This window comes from Aotus nancymaae, unplaced genomic scaffold (genome assembly GCF_030222135.1).
Source record: "Aotus nancymaae isolate 86718 unplaced genomic scaffold, 86718_ANA_hifiasm-v0.15.2.pri h1tg000016l, whole genome shotgun sequence".
NCBI classification, from domain to species: domain Eukaryota; kingdom Metazoa; phylum Chordata; class Mammalia; order Primates; family Aotidae; genus Aotus; species Aotus nancymaae.
The window spans coordinates 19,668,609-19,693,991 of NW_026988428.1; the positions used below are offsets into that span (position 1 = coordinate 19,668,609).

Sequence of the window (25,383 nt, forward strand, 5' to 3'; positions counted from 1 at the left end):
ATTGCTAAGTCTTTTGATAAATATTTCTACTTAAATATTGAAGAAGATTTCAAAAGGTTTATTTATTTATTCCCTTGTTTGGTGTTTTTATTACCTTGTTAACTGTCATTTTATTTTGTTTTGTTTGCTTTGATAAGGCAAGTGTACAGGAGTTGGTGAGAAGTATAGAATCTGCCAGAAATGGGCTATAAACACAAATATCTATTGGTCTCTCTCTCTCTTTGTCAATCTCTCTCCTCTCTCTGTTTTCCTACATTGTGGGAATTTATGCAGATAAACAAACCCCTCTTCTGGAATGCTAATTATCCCTGGATGGTTAAAACCTTAGTTAAATTTGAGTTTCTTTAATCAGATTTAATGGAAAGAAATTGAAGTTAGTGATATCAAATTGAGGAAATAAAACTTATTCTAAGCAATCATGCCTAACAGCAATGGAAAATGAGAAATTAAGAAATACAGAAGTGTGTAAAACATTAAGTGTGGTAACATCTAAATATGGAGTGCTAGAGTTTGAGCTCAATAAGTGACTACTTAGTTCTGTATCTAGTAGAGTGATTCTTCAAAGAGGTTCAGTGACACTGTATTAACATTTAAGGAGATTAATGAAAGTTCTTACATTTTTATCCCAAATTCTACTGCCCCTATACAGCAGTGGTTCTTAAACCTCAGCATGTGTAAGAATCACCTGGAAGTTATTAAAACACAAATTTCTGGGCCCCACTGATTCATTAAAGCATGAGTAACAGGATTCCATTTCTAACAAGGTCTCTTATGATGCAATTGATGCTAATTGTGGGGAAATCACATCAAGTTCTTCTCCTAAGTCACTGTTTCTTCTCAATTTTCATTGCCGGCTTCTTTTCTTCTCCAGACGTCCTAAGACTGAAATATGGTAAATACAGACCTTGGTTATTTGGTGATATCATCAAATATCACCGGATCTCGTGACTTTAAATACCATTTGTAGGTCAAGGGCTCTCAAATGCTTATTTCCTGCCCATATTTCTCCTTTGACCTTCAGATACATATATGCAAATGCCTACCCAATGTCTCCATTTCTATTTCTAATAAACATCTCACTTGACTAATATTAATGCAGAACTCCTGCACTTTGTCTCTAAACTGCTCCCCTCAGAGTCTTCCCCATCTTAACTGATGACAATTCAATTCCAGTGGGTTAGTATAAAATCTTGAAATCATCCTTGAGTTCTCTCTTTCACACAAAACAACCCATACAGACATCTGATCACATTTCACCACCTCCCTTGCTGCCACCCTAGTCTAAGCATCATCTCTCATCTGGATTATTACAATAGTCCTCTAGCTACATATCCTAAACTCTGCTTCTACCCTGGTTCCTCTGTGGTCTATTCTCAATACAGCAGCCAAAGTGATGCTAAAACTCATTTTTTGTTATTATTGTCCTCAAAACCCTCCAGACTACCTATATTACTCCAATTAAAAGCCAACATTCTTAGAATGACCTGTGGACACAACTCAGCTCTGACTTTACCTCATACTCTCTTTTCCCTCGTTCACTCCTTGTTGTCCATGCCAGCCCCCATCCTGTTCCACAAAACAGGCAGTACATTACACCTTAGGGCCCTTGTATTTGCTGTTTTCTCTAATAAAATGCTTTTACTCCTGGTACCCACATGCTCACTTCTTTCAAGTCTTTGTTGAAATACCATCTTCTCTATGCTACCTACTGGGACTTCCGAATTTAAAATGGTAATTCCCCTTCCCTCATCCTCAGCATTTCCAATCTTCCTGAACATCCTCTATTATATTTCCCAAAGCATATGTCCTCTCTCTTGTTACATAAAACATATTTATTGTGTATTTTTATTGTTTATCTCTACCTACACTAGAACCTAAACTCCATCATTTTTTATACAATAATATATCCATGCATTAAGAATGGTGCCTTATGCCCATAAACATCCATGTAATGGAGGAATTGATTGATCATCAAGATCTGTAACTTTTCTTAAATATTGTCATGATAATATCAACATTTGCTCTTTATTGTGAATATGCAGTAATTATGCTATGTATTCATCATGACTTACCATTTTTAATGTTCATAACCAACTTTTGAGGTAATGATTTTTATGCTTATTTTGCAAGAGAAGAAGAAGCAAGTTCATTGGGCTATAATAACTTTCTAACACTGCAACCTAGTGGGGGTAACATTTGATTCAATACAATTCAAGAGTTGTGCTGTTAACTACTATACAGTGAAGCCTGCTGTTTACTTTTTGGGACTTTTTCTTATTATCAGATTGTAAATATGAATAATGTGTCTAAATTTTAGAAACTGATCCACTGTTAGTGTACTGACAAAAATCAAATATTTAACCACAAAAAGTTGCAGGGAAGGCACTGTTCTAGGGAAGACTCAGTAAGAACATGTTACACTTTGAGATCCCTCATAGCCAGCCAGTTTTCTCCCTTAGAGCTCATCTTTTGTTCTGACTGAACATCTGCAGAGGTCAGACATGGAACAGGCCAGGCATGGTGTCAAGCCCTGGAAAAATTCATAAAACAGAGAACTCATTAACAGTCTAACAGGCAGAAGGAATTCTTAAAATACTTTTTGATATGCAGTCTAGTTGAGGCATGTTGACATTAGAATAAGTGGTCTATAGAGAACATTTAAGTTTACCAAGAGTTATAAGGGAGGCATCTCAGAGATCAGGTTAGATGAGTAGATGGTCCACAAAACATTGGTGTGAAAGGCAAGAGGCAATCTAAGTACACACAGTTATTTTATTTGGCATTGCATGGCAAAGGCACAGAGTAAGAAATAATTGATTTTTCAGTTCTGTATTTTTGGATGCCTTTGATTGTAATTAGTACCATACTGTTCTTTTTTACGCTTCTTCCCTTACCTCTTTCTCTTCTTTTATTTCTTTCTCTTTTTTGCTTGTAAGTGTTGAAATAAGGAGATGGTGTCTCCATTGTCAGTGGGGAGATTTGTGAGATAATGAGAAAAGTCAAATGTTTAAATGCTGAAATTGATATACCACATAATTGTCCCAGCAGAATTTTTTTAAACCTTAATTACATCAAAGAATATCTTCTGTTGCCTGGTTTCTCTACAAATGTTCCAGATTAAATTTTTCATTTTGCCTACAAAATACATACATGTTTAAGTGCTTTGTTGGAAGATGCTTATTTTTCATTTCTTTTGAAGTTATTTCTCCTTCTGCTTCCCAGTCAGATTTTAGGGCTATATTATACTCTTAAAACAGTATATACTTAATAAATCAATATTTACGGATGTAAAACCATAAACCTGTAAGTAACTGGTGGGGAACTTATCATGGATTTAAAAAAATGTTTAACTTTCCCATCAGTCTTAACTGGTATATTTGAAATATAGCCTATTTTTCTAGCTATGTCATGTTAACTTAAAAAACAACAACAAACATTTCTTCATTTCCTCTTCTCCTTACCACACCTCAGAGAGAATTTTCCAATGGTGAAGTTATTTCATTCTTTTCTTCAAAACTCTCTCCTTTTTCTGTGTGTGTGTATATATATATATACATGTATATAAATACACACACATGTTTATACATATATGCACACATATATGTATATATGTATAAATATGTAGAGAGAGCATGTAATGCATTATATATAATGCATGTAATATATACACATACATATATTGAGTAATCTGTAATAAACTCAAATGTATTTATTTTTAATTGAATAATCTTCAATAGTCAATTTGCCATTCACATTTTTTGTTGTTCCTTTGGGAAACTGAATAAATTGATTTTTTCAATATAAAATTTAAAATTTTGAATATTTAAGAAAAAGTTGTAATTTTTTTTAATTTTCTGATATAAAGATGTTGGGGAAGCAATACTACTCTTTGGTTGGTATCTAAAATAAAGTTGTTGATATTTCTTAGCGTGACATTCGAGTGGTTTGGAAAATATAATTAAAAGCTATTATTTATGGTAAAGCACCATAAAAATTTCAGATAAAAGTACATGCTATATGTAATAATAAGTATTCATGAGTATGTTAGAGTAAAATTTGGAAATTATTCTGACCCAGAGATGATTACCATGTAGATAGTTCAGAACAGATGACACATTTTTTTCTTGTTTCATGTTAATCTTCAACTAATCTGATATGGAAGTAAATAATAGTTGTCAGCTTTGTTGTGATTTTGATGAATTTTAAGTGCTTTGGTAATTAATTCTCATAGTGTATTCTTTGCATGCTGACATGCTGACTATATTTATAACACTCATATATTCACTGAAAACTTTAATTTGATGATGTGCGAAAATGAATCTGAGGATCGGTTTTGAAAATCTGGCTTTGCTTGTTTTTTTACGACCTGCCTGATTTAGTGAAGTGTCTAATAGCACAGTTTGCTAATGCTTTCTTCCTAGATGTTACCTTGTGTTTTATTCTGGTTTTATTTAGAAAAGGTAGATTTGCACACAGTTGCAATAAAGGCAGAATGAGTGAAGGAGTTTGTCAAGTTATAATTATAACAAGGGAAATTTCACATAATTCCTAAAAATAAAAGAATAAATTCCTATTTTCTATGATGGGTATCTTCTTGTTCCTAAACTCTCATTTCCTCATATAAAGCAATACATGAGTGTTATAAAGAGATCTCAGTCTCTTTTAGTTTGAAATACCCTCAGTAGTTGTGTGTATGTGTGTGTGTGTGTGTATGTGTGTGTGTGTGTTTGCTGAGGGGTGGTTCTATCTTAAGAACTTTTTCCCTTCCTTCCTTTCCAAGATAGATCTAGAAGAAGAGGGAAATATATGTATTTTTTGTGATATTGAGTTAGATGTTCTTCATTTTAGGTGTCTCAACCTGATCTCATGGCACCTACTACAGTGAGATTCTGCCTTTCAGGATATTGAGCATCATGACCTAGTGTTCACTGAGATATGGTGGGTACCATCTTGTCTTTCAAGTGTTGTTCTGAAATCCAGTGCTGGTGACTGTAGATCTGGCCTTTGCCAATAATCAGTAGTTCCCAAATTCCAGAACCCTCTTTTCCCGAACCCAGTCCTCTTGAAGTCCACCAGCATTCTCAGAACTTCTTCTGCATACCCTTTGCTGTTTATTGCCCTGAAGATTTCAAGTACACATTTCATACTCCAAGCTGTTGTGTACCAGACCATCTGAGGTTATTCTCATGTCCACTCAGCTAGACAACCTTTTACCCAATATAGGCAATTTTCTGTATATTGAGACATCTATATGTATATGCCATTATAGTCTAAGAAGATTTTTGCTATAGCAGTAAGTTCAAATTTATTGTTCATATATTTGAAACCTTCTTGTTTCATGGTGGTCATAGCACCTGATAAAACTGGAACCTCTCTGAAGATGTTAGGACTTGACAGGACTATACTGGGGGAAGCAGGAAACTTCCCCCTAGTTATTCATTTCTCCAGTCCACCTGAATCTTTCAAACTAATCCATCTTTTCCCTCCTCAGAATTTCAACACTGAGCAGGGAGCAAACCATTTGCATATCATCTCTATTCTTCTTTTTCTCATTTTCTTGCTTCCCTCCTCTACTTCTGAAAGAGTTCTTGTGTGTCAGTCACTTTATCTGCTCTCACTTCTGACTTCATGAACTGTCTTCTCAGCTTTGGTTCTTGGGTTGTTTCTGGAAAAGTTCCTCCTCTCCCTCTTGAAATTTTTAGATAAATTTGAAACTCAATGTTTAACAGTAAATTATTAGTCTTTAGAGTCCCTCATAGACATTTTTAAAATAATAAAAAGTATAAAGGAACCAATGTAATTTCCAAGAGGGAAAAGGCATTAATAGTGTTTCAAAATATTTTTTCCTGATACATAATATTAGTACATCTTATGAAGAAGGTGTGATATTTTGTTACATGCATAGAACGTGTAATAATCAAATCAGGGCATTTAGGACATCTGTCACCTTGAGCATTTCTAGATTTTATATGGTGGGAACATTTCAAGTCCTCTCTGATAATTATTAGTATTTTGAAATATACAATACACTCTTGTTAACTATAGTCACCCTACTCTGCTATTGATTTTTAGAACTTATTCCTTCTATCTACCTCTATGTTTGTACCCATTCATCAACCTCTCATTTTCTCCCTCTTTCTACACACACACACACCCTTCCCAGCCTCTGATAACTACCATTCACTCCATGAGAGTAAATTTTTAGCTCACACATATGAGTGATGCATGCAATATTTGTCTTTCTGTGCCTTGCTTATTTCACTTAACATAATGACCCACATTTCCATCCATGTTGCTGTAGATGACAGGATTTCATGTTTTTACGGTCAAATTGTATTTTATTGTGTGGGTGTGTATATATATATATATTACATTTTCTTTATCCATTCATTTCTTTTTGGTAAAAAGTCTAGCAAGGGAGTGATAATTTAAAGACAAATATGATATTATTGTGCAAATTTACTAGGATGGGACAGTGACTTCAGGAAATATACATATGAATTTAGAAACCATTATAATTAAAGAGTATTTTTGATATAATATTGATAATTTCTAATTCATTGTTCACATATTTGTAACATAAAACTATTTCTAATTTAGAGCAACTTTTGCACACAAATTCAGTTTTCTGCCCCCCAAAATTCACAAATTTTCAAATGTGGAAATTTTCAAGTGGTAGAAAATTACTGCAGAAAGTCTGTAACTCATTATAGTCTACCAGTACTTAATTTGTAATAAATTTGATCTTCTAGGTTGTACTTTTTTTGAATAACCTAGGCTTAAAGAATAGGATAAGAAAGATATTGAATATATAAACTATTTAAAAATATATGCATAAATTTCATAAATTCTACAATTGTTAGTAATATTTGGAGAATGTAAGTACATTTATAGAATTCCCTTTTATACTAAAATGTTGTGATGTTATCTTTTTATATTAAAACATTGTGATGTCATTTATAACCATTATATATTTCAATATCTAAATACATTTTGGACATTTTATTCAATGCCCTTTCCATCATGGTTAAACATTTCATTTTATTAAATCCCTTTCTTCTACCAAGACACTGGTAACACTGGACATGAGACTGAGCTCTGAAACTTTACTCAGAACTTTAAGTGACCCACACCAACATTATGATACAAAGTTGGGCTGTCAGCTACATTTAAGCCAAAAACAAAATACGTGAGAAACACATTACTAACAAAAAAAATTATAAGTGATATTTGTTAAATGGAAATGCCTTCTTGATTGATGTAAAAGGGATTTTATTCTATCAGTGAAAACTGCTTCAATTAATATGTTGAGGAGGGAAATGCAAATAATAATTTTATAAATATTTTTAGGCACTCTGCTTAAGAGAAGGAGGTTATGGCATGAGGAAAGCAAAGAAACAAACAGGGGTCATAGCTCTTGTTTTAAAAATAAAATGGGAATAAGGATAGATTTCATCATAATAAAAAGAATTAGCTGCTAATATCTAAAATTCTGCAAATGGGATAGATTATAATCAGAAAAAGTTACACTTCTGGTAACTGAAAATATTCAAGGAGAAGCTAAATAATTTCTTTGGTAGGTGGAGTAAAATAAATTTCTAACTGTATAGTATTTTGTCTATTTCATTAATGGTTCTTTGCATTTTCTATGCAGAGCCTTTTTGTTTGTAAGCAACAGAACCCATGTAAACTAGATCAAGAACACACAGTAAATTGCAAAGCTTTGAAGGGCCTCACAAAATCTGAAGATAGTGAAAGGACTACTTGATCTCATGGCAACTGGCAAACTTTTGGGAGCTGAGCTGCTTTGATCGTCTCTTAGGGACTGTATCTGATAGTCTCTTAGAGACTGTATGATTTTCATCTCAATTTCCTTTTTTCTCTCTGTTCTGTTCTATCTTCATTTCTTACAAATTGACTTAGTCATCAGCTTGCACAAATCTGAAAATGTCCACCCCACAACTCAAGGGTACATAATCTTCCAGCTTCAAAGTCTGTGGCTTACTAGTGACAATCTTTATGTCTCTAATTTGACTGGATTTGCTCGTCTGTTAAAGCCAGGCCACCCAAGTCAAAAATTTTCTGGACAACAAATGTCATGGCTGCTTTTATTTCCAAAGACAATTTTTGATCCAAGTAACTGTGGCCAAACGTTGTGGTTTGGCGTTACAGCTATATATTACATTGAGATCATGCTGACCTTTTAGGAATTAAGCAGTTCATTTATGAAGAAATGTGTCCATTATACTTATTTCCTAATTACATCAAATTGATTAATTCTAAATTATTTGCATAAGAGGTTTAATAAACTGCTCTTTGAATTTCTCATTTTCAGATTCTGGTGTCCTCATTATTTCTTACCAGTACCATTATTATTAAAGCCTTTGAATTCATCTCTTTGCCTCTAGTCTTACTCCAGCCAAGGGTACTTTACCTGTGTTACTGTCTTGTTTAAAGAAATAAAAAAATATTTAAAATTTCCTCATTACCCTTAGAAGAAAATCTATCCATTAAATATTCTAAAAAGTTCCTGGAACAGTAGACCTTGTCTTCCTTTCTATCTCATATCTTGCTATATCCTCATGTGACAATATCTGAATCATCCTTCTCACTTGTTGGTTATTAATTATCATCATCCTCTTCCTCGTGATTGTTTTGTTTTGTTTTTTTCTTTGTAATTTGTCTAAACATGATATATTTATATTTTAGGGGATTCTTCATTTTTATTCAGCATTCCACGTAAGCTTTAATTCACCCAGAATGTCCTCTGTGATCTTTTGATGTTGTGTTTTGTTTCCTTTTTGTATGTGTGTGTGTGATTTCATGGTATACTCCATTTATCCTATTATCATATTTCTACTCTGGTGATTTAATTATCTCTCTCTCTCCCACTATTCTATAGTGTACTGAAGGGCAGGCACATTATCATTCATCTCGAATATGTAGTGCCACATTGAATTCTAGACACATTACAACTAACTACTCAATAGGTATTTTTGGATGAATAAATTCTTTACTATTTATGACAATTTGATTTACTGGCATGGCTTCTATTCGCTGGGCATAAGTAAACTGGTAGCAAAGTAGTTCAAGTTATTGCTTCGAAATTATTTTTGTAACTCAGATCAAAGAATTGAAACTTCCTGCATCTTAAATTTATAAAAGTTTGAGAGTAAATTAAGGAATTTGTAATGATGTTGTCTGTCAAACAACCGACCATTAAAAGGGAAATCAGATGATTTAATATATTTAAGTCTGAGGTTTCTTAATTGTATAAATACTGCATAGAAACAGAGTAAGATTTCTACTTAAAGTCACAATTCTAAATCATTTTAAATTTCAATCACAAGTCTGACTTCTATCTCTAATAAGGACAGAATGTCTAAAACATTGCAAATACATAATATTCAAATTTGTAGAGATTCATTTTTAAACAGATATATTAATATAATGTAGTTCTTTTTTTCTCTTTTCTATTCTCCTCAATTTTCTCTTGGCTTATCCAGGGTTACTATTTACTGTGTACCACTACAGAGACTGTACCCTTTTCAGCTGACTGAGCTGGCTTTTCAACTGGAGATTATGGCTGAGCAGGAGTTGAATAGCTGTGGACATTCCAAGTGGTTTTTTTGTTCATTCCAGTTGCCATACTGAGCCTCCTTTTAAAATCATAAACTTGAACAATTTTTTTAAAATGTTGCTCTTTGGGTCCTGTAGTCCACAAATTCCAGGTTTATTCACAAAGCTTACATTTCTGACCTAGGCTATTATATCATTTGATTGGATCTTACATTTTGATGGCTCTTAGGAGAGGATATTTAAGTACTATTTTCCTTCTGACAGATAGAATTCTGTGAGAATTCTGCCTACTTTTAATTTCCTCCTTTCTTGAAGCTCCAAATTTACTAAAATCGTATTCATTTGTATTCTGAATATCTGTGAAAGCTTTGCTTAACTCCATAGTAGCTAGCAAAGTTTTCTATAAAGAGCCAGACAGACAGTTGATATTTTGAGCTTTGGGAGGTCATAGAGTCTGTGTCAGCTACCCACCTCTGCTCTTGTGGCTCAACAGTGACAGATAATCCATGAAAGAATGTTGGTCATGGCTGTGTTCCAATAAAACATCTTCATGGATACTGAAAGTTGAATTTGATATAATTTTCACAAGTCATGTCGTATTCTTTTAAAGTTATTTTTCTTATTATTTTAGTTTATAGCATTGTATGTATTGGTCTTGGTTTATTTTTTCTTTTATTTTTATTTTATAGTTTATTTTTTATTTTATTTTAAGTTCTGGGTTACATGTGCAGGTTTGTTACCTAGGTAAACTTGTGCATGGGGTTTGTTGTACTGATTATTCCATCACCAAGATATTAAACCTAGTACCCATTAGTTATTTTTCCTTTTTCTCTCCCACCCGCCACCCTCCAGTCCCCAATGTGTGTTGTTCTCCTCCATGTGGAACATTTAAAAGTATAAAAAACATATTTAGCACCTGAACCATGCAACAAGTAGTCAGTTGGATTTGACTAGAGGAGCTGAAGGTAGCCAACCCCCTATTGGAAAATCACAATTTCTAAAAGCATTCAGCTGACATTGAACAAAAATGGCCTTGTTCACCTTTGTATTTTCAGTGCCTGGAGCAATCCTGGTGTGTAGATCTCTCTCTCTCTCTCCGTTTCTCTCTCTCTCTCTCTCTCTTCCTCTCTCACTCTCTGTGTGTCTCTCTCTCCCCCTTCCTCCCTTCTTCTCTGTCTCTCTCTCTCTGTCTGTCTTTATTTACTTGGAATAAATATAAAGCTTATATTCTCCTTGGAAGGTTATTTCTTCCTCGTGGACTATTGGATTGGGTTTTACCTCTCTAATAGTAGATTGAAAATAGCAGAAAAATACAAATTCAAGAAAATTAAGATATTACTTTATCACTTGATGCTGACGAAGTAAATGAAATATTAACAAATAGACTCAGGTGCCTTTTTGATAGACTGGAAAAACCTATGATGACTTCGTTTTTATATGTCATGGCTTATATCTTTATGTAACACAGAAAATTACTTATTTTGGTAGTATTTTCTTTGTTTAATGTCCATTAAAATAAAAATAATTCTTTTGTGGGTTGTCAGTTTTATCTTTTCTCTAACACATTGATTCTGACAGACTGTGCCTTTCTTGATTCTAGATGAGGTCTTGCTACTTGCATTAATAAGATACAAATTAAGATGTTTCATATGAGCTTGCATTTGTTCTAAAATTGGGTCTTTAGCTACAGTGCATTAATTTTAGAAAAATAATCTCAGATTAGGATATGATACATTTTACTGACACTAAAAAATGTCATAAATGTCTCTTTTCATAGCTGTTAATATATTTTTATACTCATTGATTTATATATAATTGTAGAGTGCTCAATGACTGTTTTATAGATAAAATATCATTTTCTGTTGTTTTTCATGCTGCTGATTCTGTTGTGTGGGTGAGCACTGCAGTCCCATGATTCTGAGAAAAATAAAGCTTGGCTTTAGCACATTTTCTCTACTGCTGATTATAGCGATAATTATTCTGATGTTGCTATGGAAATGCTTTTCACAACACATTTGTAGACAGTTTCTAATATTGGCATTATTTTTCTGTTTATTTACTAATTTATAAATTGGTGAACTTAAATTATATTTTGTGGTCATAGATGATTATAAAGCATTGCTGCTTAGGGATGAACACATGTACTCATTAATTTGAATGGAAAGCCAATTCTGTTGTCAGGAATTCCTTTTATTTCCCCTCATACCTAGAAGTCGGTTATATTTGCCTGATTCCACTTATAGTTTGAAATAAATTCAGTCTCTAGACTATATAAAATGTGTATGGATATTTTCTTCAGTAAAAAGCTGATACTTTATTTAATTCTATTTTGGAACATGGAATGTTGTACCTTTTACCTAATTATTTTCTTGATCTTCTGAATTCCTGTTACCCATTTCACTGACTGAGTTCTTGATTTCTCTCAATTGACCTGTCTGCTTCAAGGTGAACCCTCATAGCCTCTGTCTACTGGTGGTGACTCCCCTAATTTTTGTTCACTTGATCATTGGAACTATCTCATTCACTCAAAAAAAATATTGAATATCTACTAAGGGTACTATTCTAGGAACTGAAATACTGAGGTGAATGTAATAAATTAAAAGCCCTATTTCATGGAACTTACATTCTAGTAGGAGTGATTGGTGGTGATGTTAAATGGTGTCTTAGTTTGTTCAGTCTGCTACAACAAAATACCACAAACTGAGCAGCTTATAAACAACAGAGTTTATTTCTCACAGTTTTGGAGGCTAAGAAGTCTAAGATCAAAGTGTCAACAGATTTGGTGTCTGGTGAAAGTCCAGCAGATTTCCACTCATAGGTGGTACCTACTTGTGCCCTTACGTGATGGAAGCAGGAAGCAGGCTCTCTCAGGACCTCTGTAAGGTCACTAACCCCTCATGACATCATCTAATCTAATTACCTTCCAAAGTTGCCACCTCCTAATACCATCACATTAGGTGATAGAGTTCCAACATATGAATTTGGGGGGAACAAGAGCATTCAGTATATTATAAATAAATTAAATAAGCATTAAGCACTAAAGAAAAAAATAAAGCAGAGAACACTGAAGGTATGAGGGAAGGCTTACCTGAGAAGCTTCCATTTAGACAAAACTCAAAAAAGGAAGTGAAGAAGGAACTATGCATATATTTGACTAGGGGAAGTGGTGTGTTCATGTGGACCTTGCTAAGATTAGTTAGAAGGGTTTGAAAGAGGCTAAGCCGATGTTTCAGATTAGGGAAATAAAAAATGCTGTCTCAAGCTAAAAGAGTTATCTGAAAGTAGGAGATTAATTGGCTTTCCTTAAAGTACCAAGGGTGCATGTGGAAGGCTACATACCTACTCTAATATCTAAGTACTTAGAAAGGAGAAAATGACTCATCAATGTCCACTATTGAGACCTGAGACCTGGATTTTATTAATAAGGATTTTTTGATTTTCTAATTTTACTTTTTTTTTTTAACCAATGATGATTACTTAGACAAGAATTATGGGAACATTTATAAGAATTTTATTGTGTATCTATATTATTCAAGCCAAAAATAAAATATGTTCTGATTACTGAATTTTATAAATGAGATATGGTTCCTGCCTTTATGGATTTTGGAGTCTCACTGGGAAGAAAGTCACCAATGAGCAACAGTTGTTTCATGTTCAGTGTTGTAATGGAGTTAGCAAACAGTATAAGAAGAACATATCTAAGGGTTCTGTATTAATTTCCAGTGGTGAGAAATAAATCACCACAAATTTAGCAACTTAAAACAACACACATTATCAGATAGTTTTCTTGGTTCAGGAATCTAGACACAACCTAGGTGAGTCTTGTGCTGAAAGTTTCAGAAGCCAGATCTGAATTCTCATCTGGAGCTTTGAGTCCTCTTCCATGTTCATAGTGTGGCTGCTAGAATTCAGACCCTTGTGATTGTGGTACTGAGACCCTCATGGTCACCTACGCTTTTCTTCCAGTTCAGTAGAAAAGTTTCCCTTACCTGCAGGGTGCTTCAGATCTTTTTTCAAAAAGGCTTTTCACCAGATTTAGTCAAACTCATCTAGAATAATATTCCTTTTGATTAACCCAAAAGCAAGTGATTTGGGACCTTCATGACATATGCAAACATCTTTTCACTTCTTCACCTTGGCTAGGAGCAACTCACAAGTTTCATAACACAAGAGAGGATGTATAGAAAGTGAGCACCAGAGGAAAAAATACCAGGGTCTTGACCTTGTCCATAGCATCTATCCATCACAGGAACCACATTGACTTTATCTAAAGGGGTAGAGAATTATTAAGGAAGGTATCTTAATCCATCTGGGATGTTATAACAATATACCATGAACTGGGTAACTTAGACACAGCAGAAATTTATTTCTCACAGTTTGGATGCTTGGAAATCCAAGATAAGGTACCCTCAAATTCAGTGTCTAGTAAGGGCTCACTTTCTGGTTCATAGATAGTGGTCTTTTCACTGTAACTTCACATGGCAGCTTTAATGGGTGAGGAGCTTCAGACCCTTTAATAAAGGCACTAGTCTTATTCATGAAGGATTTGCCCTCATCAGCTCATCACCTCACAAAGGCTTCATTTCTTAATGCCATCACCTTGGAGGTTAGGGTTTCAACATAAGAATTTTAAGGGGATATATTTAGACCATTTCATTCTAAATATATCCTCTTAAAAGTCATGTCCCCCAAAAAGTCATGTCACTCTCAAAAGTAAAATGCATTCATTTCATTTCAATTGCCCAAAAAGTTTTAACTTGTTCTAATATGAACTTAAAAGTCTAAAGTTCTTGTCTCATCTAAATATTTCCTAAATCGGATATGGGTGAGACTCAAGATATAATTAATTCTGAGGCAAATTTTTGTCCAATTGTGAACCAGTGAAATTAAACAAATTATGTGTTTACAAAACATAATGATGGGACTGGAAAGGAAAGACATTCCCACTGGAAAAGAAAGAAATAGGAAAGAAGAAATAAGTGATAAGTCTAAAATTTAAATGTTGTGGAAGAATTTTCTTTGACTCAATTATCTGCCCTAGATACCCACCAGGACAGAGGTCTCCTCTGGACACACTGGGGTAGAGGCTCCATCTCCTCAGCTTTACTGGGCAAATGGCCTCCAGGGCTCCAGGCACCTGCTTGGTTTTGCTTGGTGCAGCCCACACAAGAACTCTTCTGGGCTGGAATAGAATTCTGGTTACTCTACCAGTCTAAGGTCTTGAGGGCAGAACCACCCCTATGGCCCCACTGAGCATTGACTCAGTGGGGACTGTCTGAAGTGGCCCCACCCTCATGGCATTTCTCTTCCTGGGCACTGATGTTCTTCAGGACTTCCTTTGAAAACAAGGTGGAGACAGTCACTCCCACAGCTTTGCTGGGGGTAGCAGAGGCATCATACAATGTGTAATATGTGAGTTTGGTAGTGGAAAAGAAGTAAGCTTTTTAAAGGCAGATAAAGGAGGGAAAGGTGTCTAGGTAACTAGATGGTTCAAAGTTCTAAAGGTTCAGTTTTGTTCTAAGAATTGTTCGTTTTTTATATTTTTGGAAGGTATGAGGAAACTGATGTTTCATTAATCATGGTAGTAGATGCAGAAAAAGCAAGACTATGGCCAAAGTTTAGTAGCTATTGGTGGTTAATTTGAGTTTAGCAACAGGTATGGGGTGCAAAAGTTCAATCTAAGATCATCTTAGGTTAGTAGAGAATTTTCATTTTTTAAGCATTCCTCACATTGTAGAAGTAAGCTTTAGGTTTTGTGGCAACAGTGTACAAATACCACCCCGAGGAATGAGAAGGGTAGTTCAGGGAAGATTTTATTAGAGGATTCTACTCTTAAAAAAAATAAAATTTCCTAAAGGCATCCAGATGAAAAAAAAGGATGCAGTATTCAATAATTCATAATAATTCATCTGTTCAAATAACAAAACTATACAAAGTGAAGTGCATGTATGTCCATGAATATGAGTAGCAGAAGAAGTTGACAGTAAAGAACATTTATGTTGAAATACTTATTTGTTAATCAGAAGATACGTTTTGGAATGGGTCAACCATATGAGGATTAAAACATCTAACGAGGATAAGAATATAGGGAGTGGTCAATTCTAAGAAAGATGTGGTTTGTACAAGCGTCTTGAGGAATAGGGAGCTATCTACTAACTAGAAAAATGCTAACAAACTCCTGTGCATATTATATGAGAAATCTGTGAGACTGTGAGAGACTGGTTACCTATTTAACAAACCTATTCTTCTTTTTTGCTGGATTCTTGGCTATAATGTGTATCCTATCCTCCTTTTCTGTTAGGAGCAGCCACATAACAGATTTATCACCAATGAAATAGTGGCAAGAATAGGATATATCAGTTTCTGGTCTAACCAAAAAAAAAAAAAAAAAAACTCATGTAATCCTCAGATAGATGAGTGTTGATTCTTTGAGCAAACTAGAAGCAACACATTAAAGATGGCAGCCTGGGTCTTTGAGTAAGTGTGAGGAGAAAATCCCCCCAGTACACTGAGTAGAAAAACCTCTACTGAAATTTCAGGATTTATTTGTTACAGAAGTTACCACACAGAATATTAACTCTATGAGTGAGGGTCATAGGACAATTATACATTCTAAATAAAGTTTTTGCAGTCAAAGCAAGCCGGTGGAAAATGCAGTCAAAGAAAGCATTCTGTGAAGAATCAAAGTAGGTACAAGAGTTATTTGTCTTGGAAAAGGGCTTTGGAGGAAAAAATTGGATTGCAGGGAAATTATTAGGTTAAAATTTGGTGAAATGAAGCACAGAATGGTAGTAGTAGTAGTGCTGTAATTTTTATAAAGATACATTTGCAGCAATGTAGGATGGATTATAGCCTGAGCTAGCAGGAGCCTGAAGACAGAAAGCATATGTAATTTCTCATCCACAAATATTCCTATTATATACTTACAGAGATGTAGTACTGATTGATTCAAGTTTTTATATTTAAATTACTATGTATAAAACCTTTTAAACCTTTGTTTTCCAGAGAATGAATTTTTTAACATTTTTCTGATCATGTAAGACATACACAGTTATTTCCTTATATTGTAATATATCTATAAAATCCACAGTAGATAGTTAATATTTCTAAAAAGGTGTTTGTACACATAGGAGAGTACTTATTTATTCCCTGGTAAGGTGTATGTAGGCAGTGAGGTCAAGAAGTCAAAAGTAGCCAACAACAAATTATTTTGAAGTAATTCAATAGCTAGCTTTAAATATCTTGAATAATGAATGTTTCTCTTCCACTTTCAGATTTTTTATTTTTTTCTTCTGTCACATCTATAGATTTAATACTTTGAAAAAGCTATTATGGAACAAGTATATGTACAACGCCATATTTCAAATACTTTATTTGATTCATCTTTATTCTCATAAGTAAATGTATTTTATGATCATGTTTGGTTGGGAAAAGAACAATTGCAAAAATTAATCCTTGCTGCTATCTTTATGTAACAATCTACAATATAAACTTTATAATACACAAGTGAGCAGTCATGGATGCAGTTTAGTTTCATAATATAAGATCAATGATTTTTACAAAAAATGTGCAATTATTTTAACAATAGGCTATGAACATTTCAAACTTTGTTCCTTTGGATGACATTACTTTTCAAAATTGTTTCTCAAATAAGAAAATGTTAGTATATTGCCTTACTGCATATGTACACTACCCTTACCTCTAAGGAGGATACATTGCAGATGGATCTTTTCCAAATAATTAGTGTTTAGTAAAGATCAGAATAAACCCTCACCAGCTCAGTTAGATGATAATTATGTCAAATTACTACTCATCACAGTTACTATTTTAAACTGCATTTGTAAGGAGTTGTTACCTAGGGCATACAGAAGGCTCAAAACTCTGCTTTGATCTTTTGGTAGTGATCATTAGACCACATCTTTTTTTTTTTTCCTTGTGACTCCTGAAACTTCTAGAAATAGTCAAGAATGCATTGTATTCCATTAACTTTAATCATTGAGCTACAGTCTAATAATTCTTTTGTGAATATTTAGGACCTCACTTTTTAAAAAACATGGCATAAATTTTGTATTTATATAATTCCCTAGCACTATATACAAAATAGGGCAACATATAAATAGAGAGACGTGTCTGTTATTATCTTTTACCATGCTTATATCATGTGACACCTGCCCTCCCCAGGCCCCTAAAAAAATCTTCTACAATGACTTCCCATTGCAGTTCTGATAGGAACAAACCCACTCCCTGGGCTACCAGGCACTGCATGGTATAAATCCTGCCTACCTACCCTCTCTCTCCTTCTGACACATGCACTGTTATTGATTCTGTGCTCAGCACCCTGGCTCCTACAATACACCATGCATTTCTCACCAGCAGAAATGTGTAGGGATGCTCTCAGGAAGGCTGGTCACCACCTTCTGATCCTCTTCCTCTCAGCTGTTCTCTTAACTGACTACTTCCTATCCTTCAGATCTCAGTCACCTTGTCTGTCTCGTTACGTACTATTCTGCCAGACCTGTCAAAGCACCTGGCATGTAGTAGGTGACAAGTAATATTTGTCAAAAGAATAAATGAAGGAGAAATAAAAGAAAGAAGGAAAGGGGAGGAAGGAAAAACAAGTGTTTATTGAATACTTTGTGAATTACATGTACAGTAGTCCCCGCTAATTCATGGTTTCACCTTCAGTTCAGTTTTGTGGTTTCAGTTACCTAAGGTCAGTTGTGTAGTTAAAAAATATTAAATGGAAAATTCCAGAAATAAACAGTTTATCAGTTTTAAATTTCTACCCACCATTCAGAGTAGCATGATGAAATCTCATGCCAACCTGCTTTGTTCTGTCTAGGATGTGAATCCTCCCTTTGTCCAGCATATGCATGCTGTCTACACTATCTGTGCATTAGACATCAACATCATCTACTCCTGACATCCAGCCATCATTGTGATAGATCAGTGATCCAGAATCACCTAAAGCAGATGTTCATTCTTCTAGCATATTGTTAGAAAGTCCTAGTAACCCAATGTTAAATCCTGATGCCTATACCTTTTACCTCACTCAATCCTATCACATAGACATTTTATCATCTCACATCATCATAAGAAGAGTGAAACAGTGCAACAAGATATTTTCTGAGAGAGACCACATCCACATAACTTGTATTATAGTATGTTGTTATAATTGTCCTATTTTATTTTTGTTAATTTCCTATTGTATCTAATTTATAAGTTAAACGTTATTACATGTATGTTTAGAAAAAACACGTATATAAAATTTGGTGCTACCTGTCTTCAGACATTGATGAGGGTCTTGAAGTACTCCTCCATGGATAAGGGGGCCTATATATAAACTCATAAAATTTCATTTTAAAATTAATCCATCATCATTATTATAAGTTCTAACTAGCAATTTGTGTGATTTGCTTCTATAGCGAAAGCTGTGAAGATGTTAGGAGCATGTTAGTTACACAAGCTCTTGAGACATGTGACATTTATTTAATTACATGTTTCCATACTATTTGATATATTATAGATCACTAAATGATTCATGACAGTAATGGAAGCAACATCTCTGTAAACAATCAAAGTTACACACATGGAACTGTACCTCTGTAGGCTCTCCTATTGCATGCTTTTGTAATGTTGGTCTCTCTATAATTAGATAATCAATTTAAATAGTTTTTACTAATTTAATTTTCTTCTCCATTTCCTATTAATAGATTGTCATGGTTGATTAACCTGATGTAATTAATAATTTGGGAACTACATTGTGGCTGCTGAAAAGTCAGCATTAAAATGAGTCTTTAAATATTTTCAAGTCTTTTAATACCCTTCTTTAAAGACAGATTGAGGAGAATAGAGTCAACTTGAAGATAATCAGTTCCAGCACAATATTAATATAACCTATAGTCATTGTAATGGACCAGTGTAAGAGTTTATTCAATTAGTTATCTCATATATTTTTAATCTTGGAAAATTATATTGTTACTTTAATTGAGGTAATTTCCATTTAAAATGTAGGAAATTTAGGAGAAAAATATTTTAAAAAGGGAAGAAAAGTTTCAAAGTATGATATATAACAAAAAGAATAGAATAGATTTGTTTATTTTGTATATTATCGGCTTTACAAAATCGATTTTTCATTTTACCTTTAATGAGTAGATCAAATAGACTTTAAACATTTGTTTTATCTTACGATTTATTCCATACAACTCATTCATTCAGTAAAGTATTTGAGCTGCTTTAACCTGACACACAGTATTCTAGTTAACTTAAAAATTATTATAAGTATGTTATTAATTTACTCAGTAAATATTTATTGAGCTCTTATTACATACTAGCCAGCATTTTACCATAAAAGACAACAGCAGTGAACAAGAGTCTTTATCATGGTTTATTTACTTGGTGTAATTAATCAAGTAGGAAAAGAGGCAACTATTCATAGATAGATAGATAGATAGATAGATAGATTAAAAAATGAGAAGTCAGGAAAAGTTTGTAGGGAGTTCTGGGGAAGAGAAAGAAAATCTTAGAAAGGTGAAGGTGTCAATAAGAAAGTGCTTACAATGATGGGTTGTACTATCTTATATGAATAGCTAGGGATGTGAGAACATGAGAAAGCATGGAGGAGTGGTCTGAAGTGGACTTGGTACTCCTAGCTTTGAAGAATTACTGAATTATGACTATTAGAGGGAGTAAAAGTATTGGAAATAGAGAAAAGATAGTAGATAGAGTAAGATGTTTAAGCTTGAGATTTTGGAATTGGTGTGTACTTATTTTTATTAGCAGGACGTACAGGACATAGATATGACCTTGAAAGCAGATGGCTGAGATATGGTGGAGGATCAAGTCATTGTAAAAGAGATGGTCAATATCCTTCCATGTTAGTATTGGATCATCAAGAATTTTGACTGGAATAGTGAAATTGACTATGATCCAGGTGTTAAACTCTTTAAGGATGTAAATCTGGGGCATCTGTAAATTATTGTAACAAGGGAAGGTAGCAGGCAGTGTCTCCTGAGAGTTGCAGCCTCAAAACTGGAGGTTTTCAGGAAAGAAGCTAATAGACTGCATGTGGTAATGAAGAGTAAGAATTCCTAAAGTTGAGGCTGCATCAGGTACCTAAGTGAGTTTCACAACTAACCAACATTACTGTGTTATTTGGAGGGTATAGTGGCTTGGTGCTCAACACCATACCAGTCTCCTTTTAATGGTCCCTGAAGAATTGCAGAATATGAAAAGCTACAATCTACATCTTCAAGATTCTCTTACAACTAGTGTCCCCAGTGTGATTGCGGTTCAGGCAATCTTTTGCCTTCTTAGAAAGCCGTATTGCAGTGCCTTTTGCTCTATATGCCAACAAGCACAGTCAAAGGCATGTGGAGTTTTTCACCTCATCAGCAACTTTGAGGATCTTGAGAGGCATGTGGAATGCATTTCACTGACACAGGCTGTAGAAGACATGTTGTGGTTCTGAAGCTGCTACTGCTACATTACCTTCCTCATCATGGCAGTATTGATGGAGAACTGAAACTGGTGACTTCCTAATTCTGGAAGAGACAGCAAGTCTTCTGGATCCTTGTTCTGCTGTGTAGCTTTAGAATTATGTAATGTTTGGCTTAAAGTCTATTTCATCATCCCTACCACTGATTTAGTAAGGCATTTACCATGCTGTGACAAATTTCCCACTAGTTTGAGTGAATTCTGGTCTCTTCTACTAGAACTCTGAACAATACAAAACACCCAGAAAAAGCTACATAGAATTCTATCTGGTACATGTGGAGTGTGGAGTTAAGGAAAAAATATGCATATTTTATTTTGCTTCCCTTTTAATCATGAATTCTTCTCTTGGTTATGTAGAATGCAAGAGAAATTCATTAAACTTACTTTCCTCTTGGTTTCATGTCTAACATTATCAACATCTTTCATGAATCATCTAGCTTCCTGGGGTATTTTACTAAGTAATATGATAAGTTATCTTTGTGTTTCTGGTTCAGATCTTTCCTTAGTTAACCTTCCAAAGTTAACGTAAGAGTGGGCACATTTATGTAAAACATAATAAAACAACTGTATTAGTTGGCTGAGGCTGCCATAGGAAAGTACTGCAAACTGGTGGCTTACACAACAGAAATGTGTTATCTCACATTCTGAATACTCAAAGTCTAAAATCAAGGTGTTTGCAGGGTTGGTTCCTTCAGAAGGCTGTGTGGGAGAATCTGGTTCATTCTTTGAACATTTGATTGCTTCAGATTCCTTGGCTTGTAGATGACCTCTTCCTGTGTCTTCACATTGTCTCCTTGTGTATGTGTCTGTTTCTGTCCAAATTTCTCCTGCTTGTAAGGACACAGTCATGTTGGATTGGGACTTAACCAAATGACTTCATCTTAACTTCTCCAAAGACCCTATTTCCAAATAGGTTTAAACCTACAAGTACTGGAGTTAGGATTTCAATGTATGTGGTGGAACACACAACTCAACCCATAACAACAGAGTCAAATGTTATTTTATATATCAAATTATAACTAGAAATGTCTGGTAACTGAAAGCTATGTGGATAGAAGAGTTGATAAATGAAGACAGGAACATTGGATATTACATCTGATTTAATCTCAGCAAATCCTCTTACAAATAAGTAGAATCTATCTATTGGTGGTTATATAACTTGGCCAAGTTTAAACAAGCATAGAGATAGTATTTGAACTTTGAAGTGATGAAACTAATCTATCTGAAACAAATCCATACACTTTCCTACTCTTCTACTCTTCCCCAAATAGAAAATCTATATGAGAATTATAAATCTAGAGAGCATCTTTTCCTTAATTCTCGCAACCCCTGTGGAAAAAATATAATATCTTTAAAACTATTTAAGGCATGAGATACAAAAAACTTTGGCATGCTTGGAGTTTAGGGTCGTTCCAAGTATGTGATATGCTGGTATAGTGGAAATTCAATAAAGAGTTTTGGTAAGAGATGATAAACTGTGAGAAAGGAGAGAAAAGAGTGAGAGTCTAGAAATCTATCTGGGGTAGAATTTGTAGGCCTTGATGATTTATTGCACATACTCCTGAGAAAAATTAATATGAATGACTCCCAGATTTCTGATTTTAAAATAAAATTGTTAAATAATCCAGTATTTATCAAACAATATTCAAAAAGAGAAAATGTGGGGAAGGTAAGTTTTGAAGACATTGAATTTGAGTTGACTTTAAAACATCCAGATGGCACATACTGAGAAGGTGTAATATAAACATCTAAGCTGATGAGTAAAGCAAGTGAGAGTTTTCAGTAGCCTGGACTGGCCATCAGAGTAGTTAAAGAGCAGATAAATCCAAACCCAAGTCAGAAATCAGAGAAATTGATGATAAAGCTAAACTAATTGTAGCAAAATCTTCGTAATTTTTGCTATTTACATTTTTATTAGTTTGTGTAAACACAGCATATTTATCAATATAAATAATATGCATTTAGATTTGTATGTTATTTGCATTTATCAGAGTGTGTTTATATCTATGTTGGGTAATCTTCAAAATTTCTGAACCACAGAAGGCTTTTATCCCACAGGAAAGGTTTCTTTTGATTTACTCTTTGGTACATGTAGTTGGTAGGAAAGAGATAGGTAACCTTGTATCCCTCATTACTCCAGTTAGCATTGACTGCTTCAGCATCTTTCAAATACTGTTCATTACAAATAAAGTATAATTTAAATTGGCAGTTTATTTTTTATTATGATGATTTTATATATCTTCATTTTTCAATGTAAAAATACCAGATGCATACTGGTGATATAAAATTCATGGCAGATCCAATAATAGAAACACATACATTCTCTCTCATTAAGTTTATTTTAGCTATATATGATCATACAGATTAAATATAATAGCAGAAAACAACACTTAAGAAATGCAAAAAAGTGGATAAAAAGAAAGTCTCTAAGAATCTACCAGAGATTCTTCTCTATAATAAAAGCATAAGTGACAGCTTAAATAATAAAATGTCATAGGACAACAAATAATTTATTTTTACCAATCTTTTATCAAGGAAAGCACAGTATATTTAAACAAGGAATAAAGGTAGCCCATGCAGGATAATTTAGTATATTTATTTTAAGAAATAGACATAAACTTTATCATTATATAAAAGTAATTATTTTGAATGGCCATATGTGTCAAAAAAGTATCATCTAGTTGTATCAGAATTGTATGATTTAAGAATACCAAATTCCCTTAGAGTGTTTTATTTCTAATTTCAGCCTTAGTAAATCAGTTTACTTGCATGTGGATAAATTATAAGACAGTGCATACCTCCAGAAATGTCCTAAAGTTATATGTATGAAAATCCTAATTAAAAAAATATATTGGGAGGCCGAGGCGGGTGGATCACGAGGTCAAGAGATTGAGACCATCCTGGTCAACATGGTGAAACCCCGTCTCTACTAAAAATACAAAAAATTAGCTGGGCATGGTGGCGTGTGCCTGTAATCCCAGCTACTCAGGAGGCTGAGGCAGGAGAATTGCTTGAACCCAAGAGGCGGAGGTTGCGGTGAGCCGAGATTGTGCCATTGCACTCCAGCCAGGGTAACAAGAGCAAAACTCCATCTCAAAAAAAAAAAAAAAAAAAAAAAAAAAAATATATATATATATATATATATACACATACACTCCTAGTCTAGAAGAGTCAGAATAAAATAACTTACAGTTTATTCATTTGCTCAGATGATTACAGTAAAAAATTACAGATGTTGTTATTTAGCAACTTAATATGTGAATTGTCTGTGATAGAATATAATAGTGAAGACCTTAATTTTGAATTTTACTTATTACCTAAATTAGTTTGCTTTTAGAATAAAAGAAAGGTAAGGTATTTTAAATGCTAACATCAGTAAATGTTGACATGTGGCTAAGATTAATAGGGGAGAGGACATTTTCTGAGCAATTCTGCTTATTGCAGTAACCCTGTGTATTGTATTTGTTTAAGGGAGGAATCTTGGATGGGACAGAAGAGGGCAGAACTAATGAATAAATTTTAATTAAATTCTGGAAGTTCTATTGAGGCAGACATAAAAGATTTTCTGTCTATCGTCACAATTCCAAATCAATCTGCTCTTGTAGTATTGATTCAAAAATAATCATATGGGTAAATAAGAAGATAAAATACAAATACTTGAATATAACTTTGTTGTTTGCTTGCTTGTTCATTTTTTGCAGAGCAATGAAGTTTAATTCTGGCACTGAGGGGAAAATCATATATAAAGCAGGCTGCTAATTTATTGCCATTTGAATGTCATAGATGACAAATCTAGATTCATTTCATAATTTGCTAATGGAAAATATAGAGTAAACATTCATATGACACTGATCTTCAGAGAATGATTACTATGTATGCCTGATTGTTCTACCTTTATTATCAATTGTTGATCAATTCCAAATCAATTGGCATAGATTGTGAAAACTACATAATGTCTTTTTGTTTGTTTGTTTGTTTGTTTGTTTTTTGAGACAGAGTCTTGCTCTCTCATGCAGGCTGGAGTGCAGTGGTGAAATCTTGGCTATTGCAACCTCCACCTTCTTGGTTTAAGCAATTCCCCTGCTTCAACCTCCTGAGTAGCTAGGATTACAGGTGCATACCACCATGCCCAGCTAAGTTTTTTTTTGATTTTTAGTAGAGACAGGGTTTCACCGTGTTGGCCAGAGTGGTCTAGAGCTCCTGACCTCAGGCAATCTGCCTACCTGGGCCTCCCAAATTTCTCATATTACAGGCGTGAGCCACCGTACCTGGCCTATAAAATCATTTTTAAAAATAAAAGTAAACTGT

General features: G+C 34.0%; 1 protein-coding gene across 22 annotated transcripts in view; it reads left to right on the forward strand.

The window, feature by feature from the left end:
- Positions 1–25,383, forward strand: part of PPFIA2 (PTPRF interacting protein alpha 2) — a 495,144-nt gene that overhangs the window by 210,812 nt on the left and 258,949 nt on the right. The window contains exon 2 of one of the 22 annotated variants that reach the window (XM_064376931.1): positions 4,849–4,938. The exons of the other annotated variants lie outside the window; for them this stretch is intronic. Coding sequence (XP_064233001.1) covers positions 4,936–4,938 — 3 coding nt within the window. The 5' untranslated portion in view covers positions 4,849–4,935. The remainder of the gene's footprint in view (positions 1–4,848; positions 4,939–25,383) is intronic. 22 annotated transcript variants of the gene reach the window in all.